This window comes from Strongyloides ratti (genome assembly GCF_001040885.1).
Source record: "Strongyloides ratti genome assembly S_ratti_ED321, chromosome : 1".
NCBI classification, from domain to species: domain Eukaryota; kingdom Metazoa; phylum Nematoda; class Chromadorea; order Rhabditida; family Strongyloididae; genus Strongyloides; species Strongyloides ratti.
Window position 1 is genome coordinate 729446 of NC_037307.1, and position 13040 is coordinate 742485.

Sequence of the window (13040 nt, forward strand, 5' to 3'; positions counted from 1 at the left end):
AATTATTACCATCTGAATATATAAGAAAAAAATATTTAGATAGAAATATTTAATTTTTTAAGTATTTAAAAAGAATTGTTTCAAAATTATAATAGAAACCAATAAATACAGTGAAATTTTAATTTCCAAAATTGTTTTTTTGATTTTTGATTAGATATGTTTCTTAGAAAAAGTAACGGTTGTATCGAAATTTTTAAAAGTTAAATTAATAAACTTCTTTTTCTTAAAAATAAACTTTTTGACCATTTTTACCCATGTGTAAAATTTCATTCAAATACTATTTAATTTAAAAAAAGGTAATGCTTGTATTCTTGTAACCACTTTTTTTTATTAAGATTGAATTTTCTTTCAAAAAGATTTCGTTTCTCATAATTTTCTCTTCCATAAAAAGTTTTCAAAGTTTGAAAATCGAAATAATTTTATTAGCTTAAATTTGCTTATATATTACTAAGGAAATATTACTAAGGATTATTGCATTTTTATAATTAAACAAGAAATAATACCCAATATATATGCTGCAACTAATTTTTGTGTATTGGTAGTTGTGCATCTTTTAAAAAATTGTACTACAACTTCTTTGACAGTTGAAGATTCCGTCTTCAAATCAAAAGTTTCTCCCGTATTTTGATATCCGTTTTCAACTGGCAATATTAATGTTAGGAAACAAAAAAATATTAATATAATTAAAACCCAATGGGGTATATTCATAGGTTGTTCATGAGGAACATTTAAAACAACATCTTCCCTTGCAACACTTCCTGTTCTTGATCTTCTTAAAGCTACCCCCCTCCTCCTTAGATCAGCTGCAGAACTTTCTATTTCAGAATAGCTAGCTGCACCCTCATCATTTTTACTAGGGAAAGCTTTTTCAACTAGTGATAACTTTAAATCACGATGACCCAAATATTCATCAGTAGTTGCATTTGATATTTCAACTCTTAATTTATCTACAATACCAATATAATTTTTTTTGTTTGCCTTTAAATGGCGAATGATTCTAAAGTTTTTTCTCTCCTATATACAAAAAATGTTACTTTAAAACTTACATGTCAATTTTACTCTTAGAGGCTAATGTTCCTTTTGGTTCAACAACTGTATATTTTTCGGAAGCTGTAGAAAGTATTCTAAATTTTAATTTAAAGTCATAAGGGTTATAGATAGCCAGCAAACGCTTATGAGCACTTGGATCTTCATGGACAAATTCTAAGGAAAATGGAAAAATAAAAACAGGATATTGGGGGATAGTTCTGTTTTCCATTGAAATATTATAAAATATAATAATTTATTTCAGATACTTTTATCTGAAAAACAAAAATAGAAACAACGATCAATCATCAAAAAGATGTAAGCCTTTCTCCAAGCACGTGAGACAACTTTTCGTTAAAAGACTTTGACAAAAAAAATCAAAAAAATTGTAATATTAAAGTTTATTAGCCTCTTATTAATAAAAAAAAATAAAGAAAACATTTAGTTATATTTTAATAACATTTGATACACTTAAATATAATATTGGTAATATAGAAATCTCGTTGAGGTACATTTTTCACATACTTCAGATAATCACACATGAATCACAAACTGTTTCCACGTGAGTTTCTGTGAAACTAATACTCCTTCCAAAAATAAATTGGTGTGATCACTATTTTTTTTATTGGAACATTCAATTTTGTTGTTTTTTTTTTCTCTCTTGAAAATTACAATTAAACAGTTAGTTAAAATCATATAATTTTTTTGAGTAGGACGAAGGATTAAATTAAAGTAGAAACAACAATTAATAAATCAACAAATACAATAATTTGCTCCGCAGACGAGTCCCGCGTCCAGGAAATATATAAGAGAGCCAAGGATAAGGAGCATTTAAAGGTGCAAAAAAATGTTTCTACCCGTCGTTAACAAAAAACAAGTTTTGCTACTGCTTTTATAAACCGGAAACAATATATATTAGAAGTAGAAAAATATAACAATATGAGAAAACGATATAGTTAATAGGAAAGATAATTTTTAAGTAAAGACCTTAAAAATTAAAATAAAAATGTAGTGAAAAATAAAACTACACTGCATTTAAGCTCTTAGGAATAATAATAAATAACTAATTTGTTCTCATAATTTGTAACTCGCAAAGATAAAAAAGTTATTAAACAATGAAACTTTTCTGAGTAAGAGTAATTAAGAATTATTTATAATAAATATATAACCTTCGCGAAAAGGTTTAGGTAAAGCAGAGATTAACAAAGAGTGTTAACAACGAAGATGAAAGCTCCTTATCTACAAAAAAAAAATTGTTTAAGTTAACATAACTTAGTAATTTAACTTAATAATTCTAATAATAAATCTAATATGGCAATCTAAAAGTGTTTGTAATACAAGACACTGGATATTTGAGTCAGCGGAAGTGTTTATGAATTGACAAAAATAATTTTTTTTTTTTTTTTATAAATATAAACAATGAGATTACAGGATACATGTGCATGCCAATCGCTATATGAGGGAAATATACCAAATTGACAGTTAGAGATGTAATTCCTATAATCTACCTGATTCATCAGTAAATAAATTTTCAGTGACTTCCATTTTGAGACCATTTTTATGATGAATATACCACATCTTAAATTGAGTATCATTTTTTAGTTGTACAAAAAATTTTACTAAATGATTTATTACTTATTGGATGTTGAAAAAAAAAATCTGAATTGTACCATCTATAAGGTGTTTAACTATAATGCTAAAAAATATCAATAAAGTAAACAAATTATTTTACTTTATTACAACAATACCCAATTTTCACTCCTAATTAAAAACTAAATATAACTATTTTTTAAACTTGGATAAACAAAAGTTTAAATCTATATATTATAAATTAGTTTAATACGTTTAATATCTCGTTAGTAATTAAAAGTGCCATAGTTTTTTTTAAAAAAAAAGAAATTAAATATTTCCTTTCTATGTTATATATTACTTGACTTTAATGAATGGATACATCTAAATTTTAAGACATAATTTTCCTCAGTATAAAAAAATTATTATATACAATAGTAGAAGCTAATATACAATTTTTCGTTTACCAAAATAATTATTTTTAAGTAAATATATAGTTACCTAGGGGTAAATGAAAATACTATATTTTAATTTCTTTTTAACTTAAAAATAATGCAATGTTAGCACTATATTAAATTTTTCCTCCAATATATTATTAATTTGGTCCTCAAAAAATTTGATTTCCGAAAAATATTTATTTAAGAATCAGGTCCTACTATAGGAATTTGAGTTTGAAATATGAGTAAACTGTCAATACGAGAAAAAAGGGTATTACAAATAAATGAAATTTTAAGAAATAAGAAATGATGGAAAATATAGAAAGAGAGAAGGCTAATAAACAACAGATAAAAAAAATTATTTCTTATTTGAAAGTTTCTGGCGTCTTATCACCACCAGCTCTAAAGTAAATAAAAAAAATTAAAAATATAAAAAAAAATAAACTTACATCTTGGTGTGTTCTGTTCTGTTGATTATAATTACCAAATCCTGCATTTGATCTTTGTTGAACACCTTGGAAACCACCACCACCATATTGAGTACGATGATCTTTTCCACCAAATTTGTTTCCAAGTCTCTTATTGTAGTTTTTACCGCCTCCTTTACTAACTTCTTCGGACATTTTTTGAAGCCATTCTGGTAATTCTTGATTAGCCTCAATAACCAGTTCTGCCAAGTCTTTTGAAATATTCCTATTTTTTTCATTAAAGAATGACGTAGCTAAACCAACATTTCCACATCTACCAGTACGTCCAATACGATGTACATACTCATCAACATCATTAGGTAAATCATAATTAATAACATGTTTTACATTAGGAATATCCAAACCACGAGCTGCGACAGCTGTGGCAACCAAAATAGGTGTTTGTCCAGATCTAAAAGATTCTAAGTGGCGTTCACGTTCAATTTGTTTCAAATCTCCATGAATAGCAACAACATCATAACCTTGACGACCAAGAACAAATGCGAGATCCGAAGCACCTCTTTTAGTTTCAACAAATACAAGAGTTAAAGCTTGTGAATCACCACCATCAAGAAGATCCATAAGAAGAGATCTCTTGTCATTCTCCTCAACCCAAACAACTTTTTGAGAAATATTTTCTGATGTTGAACCAACTCTACCAACAGCTAAGAAAACATAATTTGGAAGAAGAAAGTCTTGAGCTAACATTTGAATTTCTTTAGGGAATGTAGCTGAAAACATAGCTGTTACACGTTGCCCTTTTGGTGGCATATTATTAAGTTCAACTATTTGCCTTATTTGTGGTTCAAATCCCATATCAAGCATTCTATCAGCTTCATCAAGAACCAAAAACTTGCAAGCATCTAAACCAATATATCCTTGTTGAATAACATCGATAAGTCTTCCAGGTGTTGCAATTAAAATATGTACACCGAGGCGAAGTTTATTAATTTGATCACGATAATTTTCTTTTCCACCATACAATAAAGCAGAAATAATAGGTGTTCTGTAGGCAAATTTCCTTGATTCATTATAAATTTGGAGAGATAATTCTCTTGTTGGAGAAATAATCAAAGCAGCGGGATACTGAGTTGTTTTTCCATCATGACGAATGTGAGGTCTTTTTAATTCACCAGGTCCATCCAAAAGAATACGATTAATCAATGGAACTAGAAAAGCAGCAGTTTTTCCAGATCCTGTTTGAGCACAAGACATTAAATCTCTTTTACTATTCAATGTTGGAATAGAATACTTTTGAACAGGTGTAGGTCTATCATAACCACTTTTCTTAATATTCTCTTCAATCCATTCATGAAGTTGTAAATCCTGAAAAGTAGAAATTGCACGTGGAATATCTTGTCCAGTAGCTTCAACAGGAATTTCTTCATATTTATTAAAATTAATTCCTGAATTCATTCCAGAAAATAACTCAGCTTCCAAATTTTGATCAATAGGTCCTTGTTGATCCCAACTTACTTGATCATCACGATTCCAACGATTATTAGATTGGAATCCAGAATTTCCTTGACCTTGTTGCCATTGACTTTCATCATGAACTTGACGACGATCATAACTAAATCTTCCATTGTATTGTGGACGACTTTGTCCTGAATTTCCTCCTCTTTGATTATTGTATCCAGTACTCATACCTCCTGAATAATTTCCTCTTCCACCAGAATTTACGTAACCATTGTTTTGAGAACGATATCCGCCACGGTTATTATAACCACCACGATTATTTTGATATCCTCCTCCAGAAACATTTTCATGTTGTGGTGGTTGTTGTTGTTGCATTCCATTAAATGAATGTACTTTCCTCATTCCACTTCCCATTTGATTATTATAACCATTATTACGATAGTTATTATAACCACTATTAAAATTTCCTCTTTGATGATCTCCCATAGGAGCTCCTTCCGGAATAGTTTCTCCAGCACCTTTTCTTAAGTGTGGTGGAATGTAACGTGAACGTCCACTATTTTGATTTCCTCCTATCATTGGAGCAGAACCATTCATATGATTCATTTGTCCTGCATTGTTAATTTCTTCACTCATACCTCAATAGGGAATTACTTGTACCCTAAAAAACTAATTTAAAAATCAGAAATGATATATTAAATAACTATTTAAGAAATAAAATAATTAACAATATTATATTATCAATAACGGAGTAAATAAAGTAAATATAATTTTTTTTTAGTGTAAAATAAATTATAATATAAAAAAATAAAATGTAAATATTATTATATAAATAAAAATTATCACATCATATTAATAATATATTATAAATCTTTATAAATATCTTTAAAAATTAGATTGAAAAAGATGTGGAAGAGCGCGTATTGCATTCTTACTCTGACAATCGTGACAAGACAAGTTACAATTTATAAATCTCAAGCATGAGCTATCGCATTCTCTTTAGGTACTATACAAGAATACAGTTATAATAGATAATTATTAATTAATTACAATAATGATAAATATATTATAAATTAGAACGAATACAGGTAGATGTTTGTAATATAATATAAAAAATGAGTAATATAAACAATTATACTATGGTAAAAAGTAATTTTTTAAAGTAGTATAAAGTAATAAAGAGCCAGACTTATTACAAGAGAGAGAGAGACAACAAATATTATATATTTATTGAAGAAAGGCAGGTGTTACGAGATATGATGAAGTATGTTAAATATTATACATTTAAGAAAAAATATTCAAAGAAAATATAAATTACATCAAGAAAAAAAAATATATATACCAATATTATCCAATGATTAGCGTGAATGATTTGCAGATAAATCTGTATTGCATTCATATTGAATCAAAGGATACTAGTTATATTTATAAATTTTAAAAAAACCAAAAAATGTATTATGAAAGAGTTATATAACATGCATGTATGTATATCATCACAATATTACAACAGAAGAAATTGACATGAGATAACCAAATCACTGAATAATAGATAACAAAAATGACTGGTAGAGAAAAAAAAAAAACTGGCGATAGGGATGGAAAGGTTAACGATAAAATTTATTAAAAAATAAAGATAATTGACGAGATGTATATAATAGACATTTATCCAAATTAATTTTTAAAAATCTTTATATAATCGTGTCTTAAGAAGATAAGGTACAGTAGATTATTAAAAAACGCGGGTATTATGAAATGATAATTTTTAATTAATGAAAAATATATAATGTTAAAGTTTTAATTATAGGTGTTATTTTTGTTAAATATTTTAATAATTAATATTGCGCAATTGTAAAGAAGAAAAAGTAAGTTGATATATTAAATTATTGATGAATACCGTCATGAAAGGTAATTGTCAAATTAGCTAAAAATAAAATATTATAATGATGGTAATAGAAAATTATATATAACTAATAAATATAAATATAATAAAATAATATAGAAATTTAGTTAGAAAAAGAATATTACATAATTACAATTAATTGATTAATTAAAGTCCTTGATTTATTTAATGAATTAAGAATAAAGATAGAAAAATCATTTGATAAATGTGAATTTTAGTTCATAAGATATTTTAAAATTATATTATATATATATATACATATATATATATATATATATTGTATATGTACATCCATATATGTGTTGTCTCATAAAATTAGAATTGGACATTGTATAAGTAATAGAAGCCTATCTTTATTTAGGACGAGTGTCCCACGATAAATGTAGAATGGCAATAAGCTTAACAATAAGGTCAGAGACTCATCATCAGCACCAAGACACAAGCAGTCGCGAATAGGAACGGCGTAAGTATTTCACTATCATTTGTCCGTGAGTAACTTTCATTTATACTTCAAATCTTGTAAAAACGATTTGTTTAATAAATTTATACATATAGTGAAAGGGCAGCGAGAGTTTTATAAACATCTCTTGCCAGAGACATCTGATTCTATTTTTATTTCTAATAATAGACTTATATCACAACGTTGAATTGTTATTCAACAAATCTTTTAATATAATAATTTTTGATAAAATTTTTTTTTCCAAATTATTAAATATTTTTAGGAAATTGACAAAGAAATTTTTTTATGGTAAAAAAAAAATCAAAGGAAATTAATAGGGAAACAACATTTAACATTTAAAAAATTTATTTTTTTAATAACTTTAGATTATTTTAATATCAAAAATAATATTTCAATCAAATGTATCATAAGAAAAAAAATTGTCTTATACATATAAATGATCAAAAATATTAATAACTGTGATATTATATGTTCTAGTGATATCAGAATAGGCAATGGACAATCGATATGTGGTCATTTTTGTGTATATTAGATTGCCATTTGTCTAGTCTAAAATGTTAAGGGAAACAGTGGAATGACTGAGAAACTTTTTACTTATTTATGATGTATTTCTTCATATTTTATGGTTTCCCAATTCAATATTTGGTAGATAGAAAGTTATACATAATATTGTATGCTTATTTTATATTGATATAAACGTTAAAATTATTTAAAAAATTTAATTTCCCTTTCTATTGTAATCATTTATTGACTGTTCAAATTATCCTTAGTCATTAGTTATTAGTTATCTTTTTATTTCATCACCAACATCATTATTTTGAAAGGTTGACATAAACTTGTACTATAACTAAAAAGTATAGTTATATCTATTATTTTCTGTAAAGATTTACATTTTCTTTACTTTTTCCTGTATCTATCAATTTAATTTTCTAATTAATTTTTTATATGTTTATATTATTAATATTTTTAATATCATTTTTGTATTATATAACTTAATTTTTATTTTTTAAAATATTATTTTTTACATTTCTAGAAAAAATGACATTGTAAAAAAAGATTGTTTCATCATTTATTATTTTTTATTTAAATATATTTATATTTAAATGTATTATATATATAATTTATAATCAATATATTGAACATTTTAACTTTGAGGACAATACTAGTCTTTAACTGGTACAACAAGATTATAAGCGATGGTAATGTATTTGAAAGTACACTATACATATATCTATCTTCAATAGAAAGCTATGATATTCTCATGTTGAAATTTCCTTCAACATATTTTACCTAACAATACTAACAACTAAAAATATAACTAATAGTTAATATAGAAATTTATTGATAGGTATGTTTGTAGGGTAAATTATGTTTCTTTAAGGTATCCATTTTATTATCATTTCAATACATCAAATAATTCACATGCCTCAGTGGTTTAAAGGTAATTGTTATTGTTATTTAATTTATTATTACCATTATTGTAAGCATTTGTGTTCACTTGATGTGATACTTCAAATAGATACATCTAGTCCGTGTTATCAAAAGGGCCATTCACTGAAAAAAGAAGATAGTTGGTGTCTTTTGATTATTATTATGCTATACAAGATCTTTTCTATTCTGATTATTTTATGCTCTCTATATACTAGTTTAAAATTGCGATGTTGATGATATGATAATTAATGTTAAACGTGTATTGCGTTTTTATTTCTCCTGAAGTTTCCTATTCTAATTTTATTTGGTTTTCATCACCTTATTGAAGATATTTTCTTTAAAAAATATTGAATTTTTTCTACAACGAAATGGGAAACATGCACTATTGTTGATTGGAACAAAAATGACTACTCCCATATAGAATATGATAAGGCTTTCCTTTCAAATTAATTTTTAAATTTAAATTTTTTTTTTATTTTATTTTCGATCATATGACAAAAATTTTTAACTTTTTATATTATCTTAATTTTGTATTTTTTTTAGTAGTATACAATAACAGCTATCAAGAAATTTGCAGCTTTTATCGACGTGTCTCACTATCTGCTTTTCAAATTTTTTGTTTTCTCTTAAAACTCTTCACCAAATTACTTGTTATTTTGAAACAATTATTGGTTTATAAAAGATTTATATTTTATAGTATATAATTATTGGCGTTTAACTAATTTTATGCCAATTGAAGATTTCTATATAATTTTATGTAATTATGAATCAATCTAATAATTCTACGGAGGAGGTTGGAAGTTCTAAAGCATCTGAATCATTGATTGCATTAACAACAACCGGACCAAAAAATTCTACGAGTAGGAAGAGATTAAGTGACGAAGTAAAGAAAAGTAGTACAAACAAAAAAATTAGAAAAATGAATTCAAGTAGTATTGATAATTATAATTTAGAGGAACCTGGACCAATAAATAAATTGCAAATCAATGAGGAAAATTGTGGCAGGAATAGTGAAACATCTATATGTCATGACATACCAGACAAGATGTTGACAAGGGCCCAAACAAAATTATTGGAAGCACAAAAAAGTATTTCTAGACAAAATGATAATTGTTTTTCAAATAATCAACATGTTTCATTAAAAAAATTACTTGAAAAAGAAGATGATACTCCTAATTATTCAAATACGGAATTGGGTAGAATTTTGTCTTCTGATAATACACATACTGGTAAGAGTAGTGTTACCAAAAATAAGGTATGTTTATTATTAAAATGATCAAATAACAAAGTTATATTGCTATATGCAATTTAAATGTGAGATATGAGGTGTTTTGACATGTAAGATGTATTTCATTCACCATCTAGACATAATTTTACTTCTTTTTTTTTTTGACACCAACATTGAATTTTATCTTTTATATATATATATAAATTTTTTTTTGTTTTTTCCTTCTACTCCTCCCATGTAAACACTTTATTTTATTTTTTCATTATATTTTGTTATATGAGAATGAAAAAAAAAAATTACGCATTTATTTTTTTTTTTTACAATTGAGATAACAGCAAAAAATTTTCTTCTTAAATAAAGTAATATTAAAAAAAAAGAGGGAGAATATTTTTTATAAATAAAGTTATATTTGATAAGATAATTGACTGATAAGTTTATATTTACATAACTTTAATACTAAATATTCATATATATTATTAAAGGTCTTTTTTTTTTTTTTATTTATTATTATTATTCTAGTATTGAATTGAAAGGTATAAAATTTACATTTTTTTTTTATCAGAAATGTCCTTTGGTCCCCAACAAAAATATTTTGGTAATTTAAAAGCAACATTAATATTTTTATTTTTTTTCTTTTATACATGATATTTTAGGAAGCTTTATATGTGTGTAATTTTGTTTCTATGACATGTTTTCTTCCTTTTTTCATATATCAAACATCTGTTAAGACTTGCTTCTTAAAATCAAATTTAGTTTTCATAAAGCTATATAGTTAGGTGATCAGGTGGTAACTCAATTTTAAATTTTTTACAATGCATTTACCCTTACATATTCATTATATATTCACTTTTGCATCATTGTATTTAAGAGAGTCGATTATATTTGTACATATATCGATATATTTTATATATAATATTATACATAACCATATCGACAAACTCATGTGATAAAATATTTCCTTAACACTACATTTTCATTGCATTATCTCTGGAATTTTATTTTTTTTTAATATTGTTTTTTTAACATCAATTTAATAATTATATATCCTATTGGTAAGATTTTGTAAGCTTTTTATATTCAAAAGTTTTTAATAACTTCTAAAATTGCGAGAAAACATTTTATTATATTATTTATAACATTATGACGCACAGACATACAACATTACCAACCACCATCATCAATAATTACTAAAGCATTTTGAAAATTCACATATGTTGTATTTTGTTAAAATTTTTACAATTACTATTTCGAGTAAAATTTTATCAATCAAATATTTTATTTTATAAATTTGTTTTATATTTCGTTTATTTTTTTTTTTTATTTCATTAAAATTATAATATATTCATTGAATTATACTTTATATTTATATAATGAGTTTGTTTAATATGTGACTTTTATTTTATCATTATATTTATCTCTGTTGTTCTACTGGTAATATAAAATTTCAAAAGATTTTAATTTGAAATCGATTTTTTAAGATTTATATTTCTTTTAATAATTTATTTAAAATTTAAGTTATAATAGAATAATGTGTAAGATACAGGAGAGATAATTAGAAATATATTTTTAACTAAAAAAAAAAAGTAGTAAAAATAGGACCGTGTGAGCGTTTTCTTTAAAAATGGAATAATTTTTGTTGTTGTGAGTATCTCCGTCAACGACGTGAACCTTCTTTTTTTTTTATCATTTAATGCTTAGTCTTTTTATAATGCAAAGGGTATTTTCAATAATGTTGTATATATATGTTAAATTATATCTATTTTTGATACCATAATCCTGCTATGGTTTTAGAATATTTTTGGTTTTTGTTGTCTATATTTTTATAGCCCTATGATTTGTTGTTGTTAAGATAGATAAATAAAAATAGATAAAATATATATTTGCAACATTGATAGTAAACAATCGTTAGTTACTCCAGAAAGAGTGGTATTGGTCACGCGGTTTATATCATTGCATCAACCAAATATCATATGTTTTTCTCTATCTAATCCAGAATGTCCTTTGTTTCTAGGTTACTATTTCCTTTATTTTAAATCATTTTTCTATTTCCTTTAAATGGTAATAAAAAATATTTAGTAAAAACATATAATTATGTTGATTATATTTTTTGTTGAATTTTTCTCGAAACGAAGTTATTCAAGAATATTGTTAATGTTATCATTATATCATACTAATAATTATGACTTTAACAATGTCTATTATTATAAAATTCCAATCATTATCATATGTTTTCTTCTATCGTTCTCCTGTCTCTATCATTCTCCTTTTTCACATTTTAAGAGTTGTTAGAAGTATCTTAATCAATGTTCAAATATACATCCTATCTCATCATTAATGATATCATATATATATTACTTCTGTTTCAACTTTTTAATAAAAAGTAACTTCAAAACACATCTTTCCGGCTCAAATTGAGAGGTAATACACAGCAGCAATGCGTTAGATGTATATAAAGGTCTCAATACTTTACAACCATTTATATTTACATTTCTTTCCTTGGACTGATGAAGAGTAAAGGAACCTCCTACGAAAAATGCAATCTTTAACTACTGCCTGAATTAGGTTTAGTGAAATGCGCAAGACGAATTAGTTATTTGTGATGTAAAATGCATTTTTATTAGATTAAAAATATGTATAACAACTACCATAAAAATGGAGATATTCTATGATTAAACAAATTTCAGAAATATTAAATCTATACTATTCACCTTTTTTTTTAAAAAAAAAAAAAAAATGTTTTCTGACATTTATATTATTATATTCCCTATTATTTTTTTTACCTACATATAATAATTAACTTATTTTTATATGATACATTTTTCAAAATCATTTATATTCATTTTTTTTATCTATATTCTCCTTATCAGTTTATTATTGTATGTAAAAATTAATTATTACTTCTCATATTATTACAAGTAATATATTCACTTTAAATATGTTATACACCTCTCAATTGAAAATATATATATATTATTTTTTTTTTATTTATATTTATAGGTGGGTTTATCAATGTATTTATCCCTCATACTATATAATTCACCAACAAAAACTCTTGTTATATGTCTCTTGTTGTAATTTATTGAAGTCTTCTCTTTTCTGTTTG

At 24.8% G+C, this 13040-nt stretch overlaps 3 protein-coding genes across 3 annotated transcripts; 1 reads left to right on the forward strand and 2 right to left on the reverse strand.

Annotated features, from left to right (window-relative positions):
- Nucleotides 1-468: 468 nt before the first annotated feature.
- Nucleotides 469-1258, reverse strand: SRAE_1000023600 (MSP domain and PapD-like domain-containing protein; the record flags this gene model as incomplete). Its single annotated transcript, XM_024647045.1, has 2 exons — nt 469-997; nt 1047-1258. 2 exons carry the CDS (start codon nt 1256-1258, stop codon nt 469-471), a joined length of 741 nt encoding a protein of 246 aa, XP_024501162.1.
- Nucleotides 1259-3422: 2164 nt separating this feature from the next.
- SRAE_1000023700 (ATP-dependent RNA helicase DDX3Y) lies at nt 3423-5554 on the reverse strand (the record flags this gene model as incomplete). The annotated part of the gene is made up of 2 exons (XM_024647046.1): nt 3423-3434; nt 3482-5554. The coding sequence occupies 2 exons, from the start codon at nt 5552-5554 to the stop codon at nt 3423-3425; spliced, it is 2085 nt and encodes a 694-aa protein (XP_024501163.1).
- A 3918-nt stretch (nt 5555-9472) lies between these two features.
- Nucleotides 9473-13012, forward strand: SRAE_1000023800 (Hypothetical protein; the record flags this gene model as incomplete). Its single annotated transcript, XM_024647047.1, has 2 exons — nt 9473-9964; nt 12935-13012. The coding sequence occupies 2 exons, from the start codon at nt 9473-9475 to the stop codon at nt 13010-13012; spliced, it is 570 nt and encodes a 189-aa protein (XP_024501164.1).
- Nucleotides 13013-13040: the final 28 nt, after the last annotated feature.